This window comes from Dendropsophus ebraccatus, chromosome 2, assembly GCF_027789765.1.
Source record: "Dendropsophus ebraccatus isolate aDenEbr1 chromosome 2, aDenEbr1.pat, whole genome shotgun sequence".
NCBI classification, from domain to species: domain Eukaryota; kingdom Metazoa; phylum Chordata; class Amphibia; order Anura; family Hylidae; genus Dendropsophus; species Dendropsophus ebraccatus.
Window position 1 is genome coordinate 129,538,720 of NC_091455.1, and position 21,768 is coordinate 129,560,487.

The window sequence follows — 21,768 nt, forward strand, 5'->3', positions numbered from 1 at the left end:
TACAGATGAATATTGTGGATGCTCCCCAGTCGGTTGTAGGGGATCATCGTTGTATGTATAAAGATACGTCTGGTGGACAAGTTGTGGTCACTTTATCCTAGGATGATCAATACCCTTAGTTATGTTATTTGTAATAGTAAATCAGTATTCCCCCCAAGTGTTAATGCACTTACCAGATTTGTGTCTGGTCTTGTGTGTTAGTTGTTTTCTGCCATTACAGTGTGATCAACTGTATAGTATTAATACGAGCTGTAGTAGATAAGTAACCAGCAATCCTGTAAAGAATTATGAGGCTCCTGGTTTAGGCATCCCCAAACAACAGGAGGGACTGACCCTGTGCTAGGGTTGTGTAAGTCTTTCCCGTCACAGATGTCAGTTGTCACTGTGTCTGGTAATAAGGTAATATACAAGGTGTGTAGCATATAAAAGGCAGGTGTAGATGTTTTTTTAGTCGTGGTTCTGATATCCCTTTTTCCGTTTATCCAACGCGTTTCCCTTGGTCTATGGCGACAAGTTCCTCAGGGAATAGGAAGAGTGTTGGAGTATAAGGGTATAAACCCACACACCGTATACGCAGCAGATACGCAACAAATACGCAGCAGATTTGTTGGTACAGATTTGATGCTGTGTTCAGTTATTTAGATCTAATCTGCTGCGAGTTTGCTGCGAGTTTGCTGCGTATCGCAGCAGTAAATACATATACGGTGTGTGGGTTTATACCCTAAATGGGATATGCCTGTAGGTATGGACAAATGTTCAGTCATCAACCAGGATAGTGTTTGTTGTAAGGTAGTATGTTTAGATTTAGTACAGATGCATACCTTGTATGTATAAAGATACGTTTGGTGGACAAGTTGTGGTCACTTTATCCTAGGATGATCAATACCCTTAGTTATGTTATATGTAATAGTAAATCAGTAGTCCCCCCAAGTGTTAATGCACTTACCAGATTTGTGTCTGGTCTTGTGTGTTAGTTGTTTTCTGCCTTTACAGTATGATCAACTGTATAGTATTAATACGAGCTGTAGTAGATAAGTAACCAGCAATCCTGTAAAGAATTATGAGGCGCAGGTTATAGCTGACAATAGTGATACAGTGTGGTGGGCTAATTAAGTACTAAGTATAGAACGGGTAAAGGACATTATAATGATTAGCTGTGATAATTTCTATGTTAGATGATATGATGTTAGTATGTATATTATTGATATGGTGGTGCTAGCATGTATATTATTGCTATATGCCAAGAAGGTATATGGTGTTGGCATGCATAATTACTACATGTAATGATGGTCTTAATTCGTGCCCCTAAGTAGTCAGGAAACAATGTGGCATGTAAGCTGCTTGGTTCAGAGCGCTGCTACAATTCATGGTCAGTATTTATTACATTGTATAATGATTACTCACTCAGTTCCCAGATGGTGTTAGTAAAGAGATGTAGTTAGTTTGATACAGATAGTTTTTCTCCTGCAGAGTGATGCGCTGCGGAGCGTGCACTGAGTCTGCTGTGAGGTCTCAGAGATGCTGAGACATCTATCGTCTGTGAGAGGGTGCCTGATGGAGGCGCGCCCTCGTGTGCTGGCTTCTGCTGGAGAGTGTTGGCTGATGCAGGGGATATTCAAATAGGAGCGCACGCTCTTAGGGGGGGGGGGGGGTCTACTGACGTAGTAGTGACGTGTCTTGGCATATAGCAATAATATACATGCTAGCACCACCATATCAATAATATACATACTAACATCATATCATCTAACATAGAAATTATCACACAGCTAATCATGATAATATCCTTTACCCGTTCTATACTTAGTACTTAATTAGCCCACCACACTGTATCACTATTGTCAGCCATAACCTGAGCCTCATAATTCTTTACAGGATTGCTGGTTACTTATCTACTACAGCTCGTATTAATACTATACAGTTGATCACACTGTAATGGCAGAAAACAACTAACACACAAGACCAGACACAAATCTGGTAAGTGCATTAACACTTGGGGGGAATACTGATTTACTATTACAAATAACATAACTAAGGGTATTGATCATCCTAGGATAAAGTGACCACAACTTGTCCACCAGACGTATCTTTATACATACAACGATGATCCCCTACAACCGACTGGGGAGCATCCACAATATTCATCTGTAAATTCAACTTTTCCTGGATCAGACTGAGACATTTATCAAGGTATGCATCTGTACTAAATCTAAACACACTACCTTACAACAAACACTATCCTGGTTGATGACTGAACATTTGTCCATACTTACAGGCATATCCCATTTATACTCCAACACTCTTCCTACTCCCTGAGGAACTTGTCGCCATAGAACAAGGGAAACGCGTTGGATAAACGGAAAAAGGGATATCAGAACCACGACTAAAAAACATCTACACCTGCCTTTTATATGCTACACACTTTGTATATTACCGTATTACCAGACACAGTGACAACTGACATCTGTGACGGGAAAGACTTACACAACCCTAGCACAGGGTCAGTCCCTCCTGTTGTTTGGGGACGCCTAAACCAGGGGGTCCCACTTCAGCAATAGGCAGGGTTAAACCAGGGGTAACCTATCTCATACCTTTACCCCTTATATCTTTACCTACAATCATCTAATCATAAAACCTGTTTTTCATGTTTGTGTTTAATGTACATATTAATAAATAAATGCTATAAGACGGATTATAGCATTTTCACCACAGTCCCTCCACTTTGTTTATTCGGTCAAAGATTGGGAAACAATTATTAGAAAATGACACATTACACTCCATTAATTATAGGGGACTGTGGCACAGTAGATGAGGGGAGCAGTGGCACCCTACAAGAGATCTAGGCAGTGGAACAGTACATGGGGATAGTGTAACAATACATGAGGCAGTGACAGTTCATTAGGACACGGTGGCCCATTAGGGGGAGACACCTTAGAGTCATAACATTTTTTGGCCTCTGACCGTACCTGTTCGGGTGGGATGGGGGTGCCCAAGCTAAAATTTTTCACCAGGGCCCATCAGCCTTTAGCTATGCCCCTGTTGTTGATCTCTTATAAATGGATATAAGATTTGATATTTTGTGCAGGTAATGCCATGAAAAGGCCTAAGGGTGCCTGGAAAATATGGATACAGCCATTGGCTGTATCCATGTTTTTCAGGACTTCCTAGGGCCGCATCCAACTTTTTCAGCCATCGGTAATCAAATACCAAAGGTTTGGTTTCAGACGAACCCAAGTGTGCTCGAGCTAGGGCTGCATTTCAACATATTGAAATGTACTGTTTGGATCTATAGCTAAATCACTGGTAATTCTTGCATGGGTAATGCTGTATGTATTCAGGATTTTTTTTAACCATATTGGACCAATTTTAGTGATGCCATTAATTATTCTTCAACACAACTTAAACAGCCCAAGAATTATTTGGCAATCTTACAAAGAGAAGTAAAGGAATTCTACTATAGTATCGTATACATGATATGGACCAGATGATGTCAATAAACTTAATATGTAACAGAAGAATTTTTAAAGCTAATTGAAGACCATTTTTTAAAAAGTCAAGTAAGGGTCAATCTGGATAATGTATTACATTTATTTAAATTATTAAATTAATATTTAATTACATTATTTAAGAAAAAAACCTTGTTTTCAAATAACACTAAACTGAATGTTCTAATCATAATGTTTATTTAGGTAATACTATGGATTAGGTCTGATGGAGTGAAGAGAAAACATAATGTATTCAGTTCTTTTGTGTTTAATAATTGCAAAATATGATGTTTGCTTTACTATTACATTAGGGAGCATTTTCTTTCTAATTAGAGTCAAATCCACTGTGGTGTTCTTACGCAATAACTCATAAAGTTAGGGGGTGAATGCTTTTCTGCACCCCCTGCCTGATATGAATTTTTGATAGCGTAGGAGGACACATGGAAAGTGTAAGATTTCTTAGATTTCTAGTTTGTAAGCATCATGACACTAAGCTTTTGGTTTGGAGGAGAGTTAATAATAAGTACTTCTTGGCTTGACATACCTCAAGATTAGTGATGAGCGAACATCCCAACGTTCATGAACACAAACATAAAAAAAAATCTGTAAAAGCATACGATTCAGTCTTCACCCATGCATACAGATTATCAGGTGCAAAGTGTAAATTACGCAGTTGCGTATGCATTTGGGCACGTATTTCATTTGCATACACAGTTGCGTACGTAGAGTTACACACATGCGTACAGATTATTAGGCGCAAATCATAAATTATGCAGTTGTGTACTTTGGCAAGTTCTAATATGTTAAAAAATGATTGTTATAACCATTCCGATCAAGCGAATTGTTCGTGATCGGCGAACATTTTCGAACATTCGCTTATCACTACTTAAGATGTTTAGTACAAGAAAACCAGCTTTGGAGAAAAGCTGGTTTGCACAATAGATGTATAAGTAACCATTTAAATGTCATCATGAATAGTGATCAGAGCATTTAAATTGCTCACTGACCGGACCAGTCATCCTGTGGTCCAGTGCCTGATCAGCACATCCGCAATGCAATTGCAGTGTTCTGATTGGTTACCATGGCTGTGTGAGGCATGTACTAGCATCCATAGTACTGTAATCTGAGGTCAAGTAACTTGTGACCCTGTGATTAATCCTTCCTGCTTTAAAGAGAGAAGAAACAGTGCAGAAACAGACAGCCAGGGAGGTGTTTACATGAGCCGGGAAGGGGGGGGGGGGGGTTGAGAGCAGAGACAGCAGAGACTTTTGTGTTTTCAGCAGAAAGCAGCAGCTCAAAAATCAGGGAAGGAGGTAATGACATGCATGGAATGAATTGTTAGTTTCCAGAAGGGGGAGATGATTCAACTTATATTGTACCTAACTGCATAACCTCTTTAAGCAGCACAGCATGTGATAAGATAAAGGTTAAAATAATCCTCCTTAAATGAATTCAGAATCATAGTCACTGACCAACAGAATACAGATAACATATAATTTTACCATAAAGTCCACTGTTTAAAAAATTAAGGCCCTCAAAACTAACAAAATTTCTTTTTTAATTTTGTCTCGCAAAAAGTGTCACGGTCATTATAACTTTCAAAATTTAAATCAACAGTAGATGTAAAATAAAGCAAGTTTGCAATATACATTCTTTTTTTTTTTTTTTTTTTTTTTTTTTTTTAGTTATCATGGAAAACACAGCAATTCCTGTGTTTAGTCTGTTTTTTTTTCCCCAATAGGCACAAGTCAGAAAATCTGCCTTCAGGAGACTGGACCTGGATGTCTGGTAAGTTCAGCTTTGTTTTACAGCATGATAACAACAAAAATTTTTTATGTATATTGCAAACTTGTTATATATTACATCTACTGTTGATTTAGATTTTGAAAGGTATAATGACAGTGAAACATTAAGGAAAGTTAAGGGTTAAAACATCTGTATCTGAAGCTTTTTTTTGTACATGTGTGACACGAATACTTGTGGCATACTTTATTAAAAGCTATGTTACAGAGCCATTCCTCCCATTAAAAAGCATAGTATGAACCACAAGGACTCCACACAGCGTTTTAAAACTTTAATTATAAAAGTATATTAAGCATTTACAAAGTGTTTAGAAATGTATCTAAGTTTTCATGTTTATATAAAATTGCTTTGTTCATTTTTATCTTCCAGATATTTTAACAAAATGAAAGCCTGGAAACCTATCTTATTCTTTTTGCTTTTAGGACTGTCTTTTCACAGCTCATATTCTCAGAAAACTGGTAAGAAAATCTACAATATGTTAGTTATTAAAAGGAACACTTATTTTGGTATTATAGTCTGTACAAGACATACATCTGCTTTATAGTTTCTTATCGTTTACCTGTTCAGCTGATAGGTGCCCTGTATTTACAGGCATTTGAGATCCTACATGGTACATTTGAGGCTACGGCCACACAAAGTCTTTTTTGGCCGTCTGACAGCAGTTATTTTTAGATGGGGGTTACATTATTGGTGGACAAACAGCCTTTTTTTTTTTTTTTTTTTAATAATGGCTGTTGTGTGGTCGTGGCCTTAACCCTAAGGGGATACAGCGATTTTTCATTTTTGTATTTTCATTTTTCGCTCCTATCACTCTAAAATTCAGAATTTCCATTTTTATGCAATGCTATGATCAATATTATCGTCAGTCCACTCATAGAGGCTGCAGGAGAAACCTCTATCAGTCGATTGCGCTGCAAAGCCCATACACAGATGTGTGAGGTTTTTGTAGCCTTCACATTAGAAGAAGATCAGGCGCCCGGAAAGCAACTAGACACTGGCGATTGCCACTGGACCACCAGGTAATGCATTTAAGCATGTTAACGCCCGTTTTTAGATTTGAAATTTAGGTCTAAAGGGTTAATTCATCCTGAAACAGTAATCGGGCCATGCCAGCATGACACAGAGGCTCAATGCTACACGTAGTTCCTGTCTCCTGTGATACCAGCAGTGTCACACCAAGACGTAGTACCGCAGTTAGCTTTATTTTTTCATCCACAGCAAAACACATACAGGCAACAATGTGAACACAAATAAAATTAAACCTAGGCCTTCTGGCCACTAACTAGACATTACACAGTTTCCCTAGCTGTCTTTTAGAGCCTAATACTAAACATCACCAACTGTACACAACAGTCTCACCAAGTCCCCGGACTGCAGCTCCCACAGGCCTACCACTGCCTGGGTCCTCCCACACTGAGAAACCTTACTTGGAAACCATCACCTGGAAAGTTCTGGAGTCTTTAAAGGGGTACTCCAGGGAAAAGAAAAATTGTTTTTAAATCAACTGGTGTTATACAGATTTGTAAATTACTTCTATTCAAAAATCTCAAGTCTTCCAGTACTTTTCACCTGTTGGAAGTGGTGTATTCTTTCCAATCTGACACAGTGATTTCTGCTGACCATGACAGGAACTATGCAGAGCAGACGAGGTTTTCTATAGGGATTTGCTACTGCTCTAGAAAGATCCTGGCACAGACAGAGGTGGCAACAGAGAGCACTGTGCCAGAATAGAAAGAAAACTCCACTCCTGAAGGGCATACAGCAGCTAATAAGTACTGGAAGGATTGAGATTCTTTAACCCCTTAGGGACCAAGCCCATTTGGGCCTTAATGACCAGACCAAATTTTGGAAATCTGGTATGGTTCACTTAATCTGCTTATAACTCTATAACGGTTTCATATATCAAAGCGGTTTTAAGATTGTTTTTTTTGTCACATCTTGTACTTTATCCCAGCAGTAAAAAAACTTTGGTATAATTTTCTTAAATAGATTAAAAAAGCAAAAAATGTGAGAAATTTAGAATTTATTTTTTTTCAACTTTTAACTATAATATTCCCCTTATATATGTAATTTCTGTAGAATTTTTTTTTATCATACATATATTTCCATCTGTTTCCCTTGTTTTGGCATTAGTTTTGGGGAAAAAAATTAAAAATACTCAAATTTGAGAACATACTAAATTAACCATACTTTTTAAAAATTGTGAATTGCATTTTATTCCCTGCATCAAGCCAAGTTTCAGAGGCTCATACGTTTCAGAACAATAGAAAACCCCCACAAAGGACCCCATTTTGGAAACTAGACCCCATAAGGAATTCATCTAGGGGTAGAGTGAGTATGTTAACCCCACAGTGTTTGGACAAAATTAACGCAAAGCAAGTGAACGTGAAATACATTTCTTTTTTTCTTTTTTCTGTGTCATTTTGAAGACATGTTATCCCTTCTAAATGCATGATAATGACAAAAGGCACCCCCTATTTTATCGCCCCATTTCTTCTGAGTTCAGACATATGACCATTGTGCCCCTAACTCAATGTCTAGGCACACGGCAGGGCTCCAAATGAAGGGAGCACCTAGTGGTTTTCAGAGCACCAATTTAGCTTGAAAATCTATTAGGCCCCATTGTACTTATGGAGAGGTATTCAGCTGCCAGAACAATAGAAAACCCCACAAATGACCCCATTTTGGAAACTAGACCCCCTAAGGAATTCATCTAGGGGTATAGTGTGTATTTTAACCCCACAGTGTATTGAAAAAAATGAACACAAAGCAGGTGAAAGTGACAAAAGTTTCTTTTTTTTTTCTTTGTGTCACTTTAAAGACATATTATCCTTTCTAAATGCATGATAAGGAGAAAATGCACCCCCTAATTTATTGCCCCATTTCTTCTGAGTTCAGACATATTACCATTGTGCCCCTAACTCAATGTCTAGGCACACGGTAGGGCTCCAAATGAAGGGAGCACCTAGTGGTTTTCAGAGCACCAATTTAGCTTGAAAATCTATTAGGCCCCATTGTACTTATGGAGAGGTATTCAGCTGCCAGAACAATAGAAACCCCCACAAATGACCGCATTTTAGAAACTAGACCCTCTAAGGAATTCATCTAGGGGTATAGTGAATATTTTAACCCCACAGTGTATTGAAAAAAATGAACACAAAGCAGGTGAAAGTGACAAAAGTTTCTTTTTTTTTTTTTCCTTTGTGTCACTTTAAAGACATGTTATCCTTTCTAAATGCATGATAAGGAGAAAATGCATACCCTAATTTATTGCCCCATTTCTTCTGAGTTCAGACATATGACCATTGTGCCCCCAACTCAATGTCTAGGCACACGGCAGGGCTCCAAATGAAGGGAGCACCTAGTGGTTTTCAGAGCACCAATTTAGCTTGAAAATCTATTAGGCCCCATTGTACTTATGGAGAGGTATTCAGCTGCCAGAACAATAGAAAACCCACACAAATGACCCCATTTAGGAAACTAGACCCCCTAAGGAATTCATCTAGGGGTACAGTGAGTATTTTAACCCCACAGTGTTTGGACAGAAATATTTCAAAGCAGGTGAAAGTGTCAAAATTTTCTTTTTTTTTCTTCTTCTTGTCACTTAAAAAAAATGTTATCCTTTCTAAATACATCATAAAGAGAAAAGGCACCCCCTAATTTATTGCCCCATTTCTTCTGAGTTCAGAGATATGACCATTGTGCCCCTTACTCAATGTCTAGGCACACGGCAGAGCTCCAAATGAAGGGAGCACCTAGTGGTTTTCAGAGCACCAATTTAGCTTGAAAATCTATTAGGCCCCACTGTTCACTTGGAAGGGTATAGAGCTGCCAGAACAATAAACCCCCCACAAATGACCCCATTTTGGAAACTAGACCCCTAAGGAATTCATCTAGGGGTACAGTGACTACTTTAACCCCACAGTGTTTGGACAGAATTATTTTAAAGCAGGTGAAAGTGTCAATTTTTTTTTTCTTCATGTCATTTAAAAAAAATGGTATCCTTTCTAAATACATGATAAGGAGAAAAGGCACCCCCTAATTTATTGTCCCATTTCTTCTGAGTTCAGACATATGACCATTGTGCCCCTTACTCAATGTCTAGGCACACGGCAGGGCTCCAAATGAAGGGAGCACTTAGTGGTTTTCAGAGCACCAATTTAGCTTAAAAATCTATTAGGCCTCACTGTTCACTTGGAGGGGTATAGAGCTGCCAGAGCAATAGAAACCCCCCCACAAATTACCCCGTTTTGAAAACTAAACCCCATAAGGGATTCATCTAGGGGTACAGTGAGTATTTTAACCCCACAGTGTATTGAAAAAAATTAACACAAAGCAGGTAAAAGTGACAAAATGTTCTTTTTTTTTTTTCTTCGTGTCACTTTAAAGACATGTTATCCTTTCTAAATGCATGATAAGGAGAAAAGGCACCCCCTAATTTATTGCCACATTTCTTCTGAGTTCAGAAATATGACTATTGTGGCCCTAACTCAATGTATGGACACACATCGGGATCCAATGATTTTAGAGCACCCATTTTGCTTTAAAAAATCTATTAGGCCCCACTGTTCACTTGGAGGGGTTAAGAGCTGCCAGAACAATAGAAAACCCCCACAAATGACCCCATTTTGGAAACTAGACCCCCATAAGGAATTCATCTAGGGGGAGAGTGAGTATTTTAACCCCCCAGTGTTTGGACAGAATTAATTCAAAGCAGGTGAAAGTGGCAAAATGTTCTCTTTTTTTTTTCAACGTGTCATTTTAAAGACATGTTATTCGTCTTTCACACATAACAATGAGAAAAGCCACCCCCTAATGTATCATCCCATTTCTTCTGAGTTCAAAAATATAACTATTGTGGCCCTTACTCAATGTATGGACACACAGCGGGATCCAATGATTTTAGAGCACCCATTTTCTTCAAAAAAATCTATTAGGCCCCATTAGGCCCCTATTGTTCACTTGGAGGGGTATAGAGCTGTCAGAACAATAGGAAACCTCCAAAAATGACCACTTTTTTGAAAAAAAACCCCATAGGGAATATATTTTGGACAAAATCAATGCACAGCAGGTAAATTAACAAACAAATTTTAAAAATTAACAGGCGTGAAAATTGTGAAATCCCTATTGGCAACAAAAAGTAGAGAATTAAAGTAGAGTACCCCTAAGGGGGCATGTTCCTAAAACAGTAACTACCTGTAAATATGACTATGTCTTGCCACAAAAGCAGATATCTCGCATTTGTGTCACTTTGATGACATCAAGAACAACATTCTGGTCTGAAATGTAGCAGGAAAAAAAAAGTTCTGTAGTGAAGGGCAATATATAAAAAAAATTGAGGAAGATCCAACTGTGTGGAGAACTGGACTTTTTTTTTAAATATGAAAGAACACTTGTAGGGCTATGAAGACAAGTTTATTATTTTATAGTGACTGGTCATACAACACCTCTAGCCACATCAATCCCTATATGAGGAACGAATGTGGTAAGCGATGCGGTACACCATAACATGTCCCTGCCCGGGAAAGTAGGAACCGTTAGGCGCACAAAACAACCAATCACCTTCAAAATATATAGAGACCGTGTCCATTACCATTCGTCTGAACAGTAAAGTATCACTTGTCCCCATAGTAAAGAATTTATATTTAAGCCCATAGTGTATTGATATTGAACAGCTTTATTATTAGATACCAGAAAGAGAGACAGCCGATCTGCACCACTATCCAATGTTCCAGTGTCAATGGGTCCACGGACGTCAATGTGCAGGATACCCCGCGGAATGCTAGGCTTGAGTGCCGGAGGTGCAAGACAGTAGGGAAGAGGTACGTAATGTGTAAGGTAGATGAAGACAGCACTCACCCGGTATGAGACAGCTCACTTTATTCCATAAGCTGCGGGTAGCAGGGAGGGAGAGGTAAGGACGCGCACTGGGACGGCCGTTTCGGGGACACGCCCCCTTTGTCGACCAGGTGATGGCGTCATGTGGTAGGAGGTGTGCTATATACACAGGTAACGTGCACGTGACCAATCAAAAAAACATATATGTGTTAACAGGTAAATCATATCTTACACAAAAACACTGAGATCGTTCCGCTCGTTGAGGCCGAGCGGACCCGTAGCGTTAAGTCGGGAGATCCAGATAGACTCTTTTCTCAAGAGTATCTGGTGCTTATCTGCTCCCTCTGGTATTACATTAACTCTTTCCAGTCCGAGGAACTTCAAGTCCTTTGTATCGCCTTTATGGACAGTTCGTATATGTTCTATAAGGCGCGGGACGCCTTTCCCCGTCCTCACAGAATAAACATGCTCCTTATATCTTACCCATAAAGGTCTTTTGGTTTTGCCCACATAGAATGCCCCACATGTGCAGACTAACGCATAAACTACAAACGGAGATTTACATGTAATAAAATCCCTGATCATGCACTCATGACCTCCTAGGGAAATATAAGATACATTCAACAATTGGGTGCAATACTTGCACTGACCACATTTTTTATTTCCCTGGGGCAGTGTCCGAGATAGCCAGTCAGTGTTCTTAACCTGTGAGCCGGGGGTATTTAAATAGTCGGCTATAGTTTTGTTTTTCCTATAAGAAACACATGGTTTCTTTTCTGCGATTTCCCTGAGATCGGGATCTGATTCCAGCAGATGCCAGTGTTTTTTAATGGCCTCTTGTATGGCTAAATTGTTAGGGGAGTTCTGGAAAATAAAATTAAACCTTCTATCAAGGGATTTGTGTTTAGTGGAAGATGACAGAAGATTGTCCCTATTCTGTATACTGGCCCTATGACGTGCTTCTTTGACTAAAGTGTCGGGGTATCCTCTTTCAGCAAATCTCCTTTCCATCTCGGCAGCCTGTTTATTGAATGAATCATCAGTAGAATTCACCCTGCGCAGGCGCAGCATCTGACCATATGGAATTGCTTTCTTAACATGCGCAGGATGTGAGCTGCCGAAATGGAGAAGGGAGTTGCAAGAGGTAGGTTTTCTGTACACCGAAGTGTGAATCTCGTTGTCGTGGATACTAACTTGAACGTCCAGAAACTCCAAGGAGTGTCCGCCAAACTTAGATGTAAAAAACATATTAACGTGATTGTGCGTATTAAGGAACTGAATAAAATCGGAAAATTGTGCCTCTGTGCCCTGCCAAACAATAAAAATGTCATCTACAAAACGATGAAAGGACCTGATAAACTTAATATAAGGGTTGTCGGTGGAGAAAACAACATCGTGTTCCAGCTTAGCGAGGAACAGGTTGGCATACGTACAGGAGACCGGCGTGCCCATGGCCGTGCCGATCTCCTGCCGATACCACCTGTCCTCGTAGCGGAACACGTTGTTGGTAAGGATGAAACGTAAAGCTTCGCTAATAAAATTAACCATGGCTGCCGGATTATTACCCTGGGTGACGAACCATTTGACAGCCTCCACACCCGCATCATGTGGGATGCGAGTGTAGAGGCTCTCCACGTCGACCGAAGCCAGGGCACAATCCTTAGTCCATGTAATGTCACTAAGGACCCTAAGGAAGTCACTAGAGTCCTTTAAATAAGTTGGAGTACTCTTAAGGATAGGGTTAAGAAGCCAATCTAGGAACTGAGACAGGCTCTCAGTCACAGAATTTATGGCTGAGACTATAGGTCGCCCAGGTGGTACCTCCAGTGACTTGTGCACCTTGGGCAAGAAGTACCACCTGGGCGGTATCTTTATTATTAGATATCCTTCAAAAAAAAAATAAAAAAAAATATGCTCTTATGAGAATACAGTATTAGGAATGGAAATAATAGACTTCTGTGGGTGGACATAGTCATAAGAACAGTTGAAAGATGATCAAATGATCACAAATGCTACTTTTCCAAAGTAATGTTGCCTTTAATTTTAAAAATAAAATATGCACAATTGGCTGTGCCATGAAAAAGGTGCACTGACATTAGGGGTGTAAGAATTAAGGAATTTAGGAGCGTGATCAATGGTTTCATTTATGTAGGCAATCATAGCCTGGGTCACTTTTTGGGGGTCCCTATAAGCTATTACTAAAGTACATTAAAAAAGAAAAAAAAGCGTGGGATCAGATTACTGATGACAGTACAAGGATTGTGTGGACAGCACTTGTAGTCTAGTAGAAGTGGATAGATTTTTTTTTTTTTACAATTCCCAATAAAAATATAATACCTCTCCTGAAATAATACACCACAAAATAAAACAGAAATGATAAAGAAATTGACTCCCTGAAAGAAGCCCTCCCTCCCAACCTTCTTGGCGTTTTTTTCCAAGTGGAATAAATTGTAAAATGAATACCTCTCCATAAGTTATAAACCACAAAATAAAACAGAAATTATAAAGAAATTGACTCCCTGAAAGAAGCCCTCCCTCCCAACCTTCTTGGCGTTTTTTTATCCCTAGTACAGTAAATTTTAAAATCAATGCCTCTCCAGAAATAATGAACCACAAAATGAAATAGAAATTATAAGGAAATTTTGTCCGTACAAAGGATCACCCCCCCCCCCCCCCCACCCTTTTTGGCATCTGAAATAAATTTAATATTGGGACACAGTATAGTAAATTTCAAAGCAAGGGTGAATACAGAGGCCTGGGTGGGATGGACACATTGTTCTTGCGGCAAACTCTGCACCTTTTTGGGGGTACCTTCGGGTGGCAGTGGCAGGGAGAGGGTGAGGGACGGCTGAGGGGCAGGAGAATCAAAAAGGAGACGCTCAATCACCTCCTCCTGGAATTGCAGAAATGTGAGCGTCCCCTGTGCCTTCTGATATACCACGAAGGAGTTGTAGGTGGCAGTCTGAATAAGGTAGACTGCCACCTTCTTATACCAGGCCCTGGTTTTGCGCTTCACCAGGTATGGTTGCAGCGCCTGGTCTGACAAGTCCACACCACCCATAAATCTTTTGTACTCGCAGACACAGGCAGGTTTAGTGCTCTCAGTGGTGGCCACCCTCTCCCTTACCACCACTGAGGTGTCTGCGTGCAGGGTGGTGATCATGAAGACCTGCTTCCTGTCATGCCACTTGACAGCGAGCAGGTTTTCACTTGCCAGCGCAAATGATGCCCCCCTTTCTACCAGCCTGGAGAGCAATTCAGGTGGTAGTCCTAACTTGCTTTTTCGGACTGTCCCACAGGCCCCTGTATTCGCAGCGTGCAGCAATTTATAGAGTGGGACACTAGAATAAAAATTGTCAGTGTAGAGATGGTAGCCTTTGTGCAGAAAAGGCACCATCAGCTCCCACACGCCAACTGTGTCTGGGCAGCCTGGGGGGTTTAGCTGGCGGTCTTTGCCTTCATAAATAAAAAAATTGCAGGTGTAGCCAGTGGGGCTCTCGCACACCTTATACACCTTCACACCGTAGCGCGCCCGCTTAGATGGTATGAACTGGCGGAAGGAAAGGCGGCCTTTGAAGTTCATAAGGGACTCGTCCACTGCCAGCTGCTTGTCAGGGGTGTATACACTGAGGAAGGTTTGTTGGAGGAGGGATAATAGGGGTCTTAATTTGTAGAGACGGTCAAAATTTGGGTGATTTCTTGGGGGGCACTGTGCGTTGTCATTAAAGTGCATGAAACGCATCAGGGTCTCATAGCGGGTGCGGGACATGATTGCTGCGAATACAGGGGTGCTATGGACAGCCCGGCCACTCCAGTAGCTGCGTATGGAGGGCTTTTTCACTACACCCACCAGAAGTGTCAGGGCCAGAAATGTTTCATTTCAATGACACTTGAGGGCCTCCAGGATGTTGCATAGGTGCAGGTGGGCTTCTGGGTGATGTATTGCTGAGCGTATAAATTTGTCTGCTCGACAATAAGTCCTAGGACCTCATCACCCACAAATAAATAAAAAAAATCAACAGGGTTGTAATTGCTGACATCCCTGTTGATCCCAGGTGTGGCAGTGAATGGAAGGATTTGGGTAGAGAAAGAGGTGGCAGGATCCCAAAAGCTGACAGGGACGCCACTTGCTCTAGGGACACCCCTTTCCCTAGGGACACGACTGGGGCCAGGCTGGAACACCTCCACTGCAGCTGCGGCCGCCATATGGGGTCTAGCAGGGACAGACTCCTCTGAACTGCTACCACTGGTGTCAGAATCCGGAAAAAAGTCTGGATCTGATGCAGTGTCAGTCTCACTCCCACTCCCAGAGCATAGCATGGCGTACGCCTGCTCTGCACTGTATGATCTGGAGCTGGACATTTTACTTTTATCAGCAACAGAAAAAAAAAACTATAAAATAAAATATATATGTGAAGTGGGGGTTCTTCACACACAGGGAGGGATCTGACAGTGACGGTGGACAGGAGTGACTGACGGGGGCTATCAGACACCGACAACGGACGGCGACGGACAGGAGTCACTGACAGGGGCTATCGGACACCGACAACGGACGGCGACGGACAGGAGTGACTGACAGGGGCTATCAGACACTGACAACAGACAGGGGTGACTAACACGGGTGATCAGACTGGAACAACGGACAGGGGTCACGGACACGGGCGATCAGACAGAAACAACGGACAGGGGTCACGGACACGGGCTATCTGACAGGGGCGACGCAGAATGTGTTCTGTGCTTGTGTGAGACTTTTACACAGAACAGGTCTTGTAGTATCTCTCTCTTCTCTCCCAGATCAACTACAGGGAGAGAAGGGAGAGACACAGCACAAGACCTGTGCTGTGTTTACTAAACACAGTGCAAATGATGACTGTGATAGGTATATCACAGTCAACATTTGCTGAGGGACCAATCAGATTGGTCCCTCCCCTGTTGCTAAGGACAGGAGCTGACAGGCAGCTCTGTCACATAGCAAACAGCGCATGCGTGCGCCATTTTCTTTTTCTTCGCGCCCAGAGGGGAGGGGGGCCTCCCCCCTGGAGATCGCCGGCAGCCATTGCTCCAGGACAGGTGAGGGGACCTGTCCCACAGCATATTTATTGCCACTGACCGAAAATAGCCGGTCAGTGGTGATAAAAATGCTGTATGGCACAGCCGCCATTCATTTCAATGCGATCGCCGTTATTCTGTGAATAACGGCGATCGCATTGCCGGGGACCACTCACCGCGGCCCCCAATGCCTTCTCCCAGCTCTCAGCTACCTCCGGCAGCTGAGAGCAGGGAGATTTTAACCCCTGCGGCGCCGTAGCTTTATTCCGATGCGCCGCCGTTAAAAGGCGTACGCATCAGAATAAAGCCCATTAGTGACCGCCGTGAAAAGACGTGCGGCCAGTGGCGTAGCGACCGCGGTCGCAGGGGTCGCCGCCGCGACCGGGCCGCTACCAAGGGGGGGCCCGCGAGGCCCCCCCTTACCACTGCACTGCCCGCCTCCCACTCCCTCTTGTGACCGCAAGCAATGTTTTGCTTGCGATCACAAGAGGCAGGGGCCCCCGGCTGTCTTGCGGCCCCCAGGGAGCTCAGTGTGCGGCGGGGGGGGGGGGGGGGAAGTACTTCCAGCGCAGGGAGCATCGCGTTAAGAAAAAAACAGGTCCCGCGAAGCTCTGCCCCCTCCGCGCTAAGCCCCGCCTCCCGCCGGGGGAAGCCCGCCAGCGCGTGTGACCTGGGGGCTACAGAAATCATGCAGGTGAGTATAGATTTTTTTGTTTTTAAGGGGATGATGGGGGTGTAGTGGTATGATGATGGAACAAGAGGATGATGGGGGTGTAGTGGTATGATGATGGAACAAGAGGATGATGGGGGTGTAGTGGTATGATGATGATGGAACAAGAGAATGATGAGGGGTGTAGTGGTATGATGATGATGAAGGAACAAGAGGATGATGGGGGTGTAGTGGTATGATGATGATGGAACAAGAGAATGATGAGGGGTGTAGTGGTATGATGATGAAGGAACAAGAGGATGATGGGGTGTAGTGGTATGATGATGAAGGAACAAGAGCATGATGGGGTGTAGTGGTATGATGATGAAGGAACAAGAGGATGATGGGGGTGTAGTAGTATGATGATGATGATGGAACAAGAGGAAGATGAGGGGTGTAGTGGTATGATGATGATGATGAAGGTACAAGAGGATGATGGGGTGTAGTGGTATGATGATGATGGAACAAGAGGATGATGAGGGGTGTAGTGGTATGATGATGATGATGGAACAAGAGGATGATGGGGGTGTAGTGGTATGATGATGGAACAAGAGGATGATGAGGGGTGTAGTGGTATGATGATGATGGAACGAGGATGATGGGGATGTAGTGGTATGATGATGGAACAAGAGGATGATGTGGGGTGTAGTGGTATGATGATGATGGAACAAGAGGAAGATGAGGGGTGTAGTGGTATGATGATGATGAAGGAACAAGAGGATTATGAAGGAACAAGAGGATGATGAGGGGTGTAGTGGTATGATGATGGAACAAGAAGATGATGAGGATGTAGTGGTATGATGATGATGATGGAACAAGAGGATGATGGGGGGTGTAGTGGTATGATGATGAAACAAGAGGATGATGAGGGGTGTAGTGGTATGATGAAGGAACAAGAGGATGATGAGGATGTAGTGGTATGATGATGATGGAACAAGAGGATGATGAGGATGTAGTGGTATGATGATGATGGAACAAGAGGATGATGAGGGGTGAAGTGGTATGATGATGAAAGGGCAGGAGGATGAAGGGGTAGTAGTATGATGATGGAGGGGTAGGAGGAGGGGACAACATGGGGGGCATCTGTAAGGGGGATAAAATGGGGGGCATCTATATGGTTGATAACATGGGGGCAATCTATATGGGGGATAACATGGGGGGCATCTATAATAGGGACAACACAGGGGGCCATCTATAAGGGGGAAACATTGGGGGGCCATCTATAAGGTGGACTACACAGAGGGTGTATACAATAGGGGGATATGTACTATAAGGGAGTCACATAGAGTCAGGCTACCCACTAAATGAGGGTGTAAAGGGGCCAATACAGATGTGCAGTTTGTAGAGAGATGAGGATGGTGTCAGTGTGAGGAGCCTAATATGTTTGTCTGGCAGATTCTGTGGATTCGTGGCTCCAAAAAGTTCTCATAATGGCCCTGGGCAGATGGAGAAGATGAAAAGGGAAGAACTCCGATCAGAGAAGACGTCCCCTGTGAGTCACCTGATATATTTGCACTGTAATGTATATGGTGTATAGAGCCTGTGTACAGCTGGGGCCACCTCTATATGACTGGATGAGGTGATATTGGTCTATGTACAGAGGATTTTATTCAGTAGCAGCGGTTGTGTTAGTCAGTATGTGGTAAGGGGGGGGGGGGGCCCAAGTTGACCTCTTGCACCAGGGCCCAAGAGACATTAGCTACGCCCCTGCGTGCGGCGGTCACTAAGGGGTTAATAGAAGTAATTTACAAATCTATATAACTTTCTGACACAAGTACTGCTTTCAAGACTCCAGATCACCTGTGTCTAGAAGGTTGTTTTACTGTTATAAATAAAGAAAAGAGGTTGTACGCCTAGTATCATAACATGATGGCATATTCTAGCAATGGCAATACACTTTAAGATAAGATTGCTTTCAGAAAAATCTAATCAGGTTCCCTCAACCTCCATCCATGCTTGGTGGGCAATTGGGGAAGACCTAAACACAGTGACCCAGAAATTTTTTAAAAAGGGAAATAAAATGATCTGCATACTACTGCAGATCAAGTACTGCATACTAATTAAACTTCCCTGGTAGTCAAAGGGTATGTTCAGACTATGGATTTCAAGCAGAGAACTTCAAGCAGATTCCGCCACGCGCCATTGATTGAAGTTCCGCCCGTCCCATAGGCTCCATTCTATGCTCAGGCAGATTCGGATGTCCACCCAAAGAATTGACATGTCAGAAGTTTTGATTGGTGGGGGTCCTGATGCTGGCCTGCCCCACCTGCTTCAAGCTCTGACGTTTGGTCCTGATGCCACAATAGGTTTTGGAGGAGATGGTACAAGGCTGCTGGCTGCACTGCACAGTTGTTGCCACAGGAATAGAGGCAGTTGAGTTTATAATACAGCTGTTATCAGTTAGTTATCCAACACTGGGGCCCCCACCGACCCTGGGAAACTTGCACAACTTCAAGTTAATTTAGCAAACTGTTCTAGAGAGATAACTACATGGACCATGATGTGACAAGTTTCCTTTAATGAATACTTTCACATGGCTCTTAAGATCAGAAAGAAGCATACAGATTATTTTATGAATGTAGTCTTGTATATTTGCTTTAAGAACAGAATAAGAGTAAAGACAGAACTCCTCTATCAGTCTTTATTAACTCGCTTCTTTATACTTAGTTTATTTCTCTACAGTTCAGAGGTTTGTATTGGCCTTGGGCAATTTCCAAAACATGTAACTCTTCATTTACATTCCTCATGATCACATGTGTAAGACAAGAAAACCCAAATGAAATAAATCATTGTGCTGTTTAAAAACCTTTACTGGGAAAACATTATAATTTTGCTTAAATTACTCATCCAATTCCTATAAAATTAACCATTAGAGTTTGCATTGAGGAAATATCCAATTATATATTATGATCTACATACTATGCAGTGATGCAATATGCACACCTGCAGAAGGGCCCTGCAGGCAAGGGGGCCCACTGTTAAAAATAGGGATGTTTCCTACTCTTTATTAGATTACAGGTTAGGCTGGGTTCACACTGTGTTTTTCTGTCTGTTTAGTTTTTTAATACCTTTATTTTGACACACAGAAAAATGTGGTCAGACACACATTTGTATATGCTTCAATCTATTTTTGTTTTATAATGTAGGTCAATGGTAAACAGAATATGCTGTATGGCATACAGCAACATCCTTTTTGCTATCTGTTAATATATCCTTTTTTCTTCTTTTTAACATATCTGTTAAATGCAAACAAAACAGTGTAAACCCAGCCAACACTCATTACCAATCCATGTTACAAAGAGATATATTAATAAAAATAATAAAATGATCAGTTCTGATCAGTATTAGGGAGTTGGGCCCAGAAGAAATGACAACATCCACCTAATATAACTGGGTGCAGCTTTCCTTCAACCTCTGTGGCAGACTTTCTCAGGAAAGAGAGTTATCAGGGTTAACTTCATTAAGGAGAGCTGTTATTGTTGCTGGATCACTGGCGTACAATGAATCATTGTACACCAGTGATCTACCAAAGTCCACAGCTCTCCAGGGTGAAGGTAATCCTGTGAAGCACCTGGAAGGTTATGTCAGGTGGCTTGTTGTAAAACTGTGGTAACAGAATAAGTGTCAGTAAATGACAATGACTCTTGTTCTGCTGCCAGACCTGTTTTTAAGACAGACCACCTGAAGTAACTTGGCAGGTGCTTCACAGGATTAACGTCACCCAGGAGAGCTGTGGACAGCATGTACTGGCACACAAAGTGACAGGACAGGAGTGATTTCACAGCTACACAGCTTACACTACTACCCTCACACTATCCTTTATCTGTCCCTGATATCTAATCGACCTTCTGTAACCCTCTCTGACCCTGCCTCTACCTATCTCTCTATAGCTGGTGTAAATGTATGTGTTCAGTTCACTGTACAGAATTTGACTTGCTCTATTATAGTGAAGGAGAAAGTACGAAGTGACAGGGGGATAGCTTGCAGGATTAAGGATAACCTCTTGCACCCAAGCTTTTGGTGAAATGTATTGTGCAATGTGTGGCTGCCATTTTGGACCATTTTTGTACAAACTGTCCAACAGATTTGGTTAGTTTGCAAACCAATCTTTTTGCAAGGTTCGTAACAAATCTTGGTTCACGACTTTTGTTCCACTCATCTCTATTTGCTACAGGACTGGAGGTGTGTTTCAATAATCTTCTCATATAGAAATGGCATGTCTAGTTTGTTTGTATGATGCTCAACGGCATGGGTGCAGCCATAATCCTCCTCATGCAGAGCAAATGTTTGTTGCTGAGTCTACAATAAGGTTTCTCATTGTTCTTCTAATTCAGGGTTTGCTGCTGTTCATTCTAATTGTAACTTCTGCCAAAGATAATCATTTTATGATTCTTTCTCTGGACTCAGCTCTGTTTTAACTTCTTTCATTGATGGAGGTGTTGCCTTTCTTTGATGTCATCACTTAGGATAAGTTTGTAGTGTTCTTGGTAGTCTTATTTCCTTTCAGTTGACTGTAATTGTTGTAAGGACCATTGTGTAGTCTGACCAGAACTTTACCAATAAACATTTCCCAATTCACTGAATAACTGCCCACTTATTTCTCAAGATACATTTATGCCCAACTGAACAGCTATTCCAGGTCTAGCTGATTCTTCTACAACTACTGCTTCAGGCTGGGTTCACACTACATATATTTCAGTCAGTATTGTGGGCCTCATATTGCAACCAAAACCAGGAGTGGATTAAAAACACAGAAAGGCTCTGTTCACACAATGGTGAAATTGAGTGGATGGCTGCCATTTAATGGCAAATATTTGCTGTTATTTTAGAACAACGGCTGTTATATTGAAATAATGGCCGTTATTTACTGTTATATGGCGGCCA

At 41.9% G+C, this 21,768-nt stretch overlaps 1 protein-coding gene across 1 annotated transcript in view; it reads left to right on the forward strand.

Moving 5' to 3' along the window:
- The window catches only part of LOC138783525 (collagen alpha-4(VI) chain-like), a 167,527-nt gene that overhangs the window by 18,537 nt on the left and 127,222 nt on the right, over nt 1-21,768 (forward strand). The window contains exons 3-4 of the mRNA XM_069958328.1: nt 5,227-5,273; nt 5,658-5,746. Coding sequence (XP_069814429.1) covers nt 5,671-5,746 — 76 coding nt within the window. The 5' untranslated portion in view covers nt 5,227-5,273; nt 5,658-5,670. The remainder of the gene's footprint in view (nt 1-5,226; nt 5,274-5,657; nt 5,747-21,768) is intronic.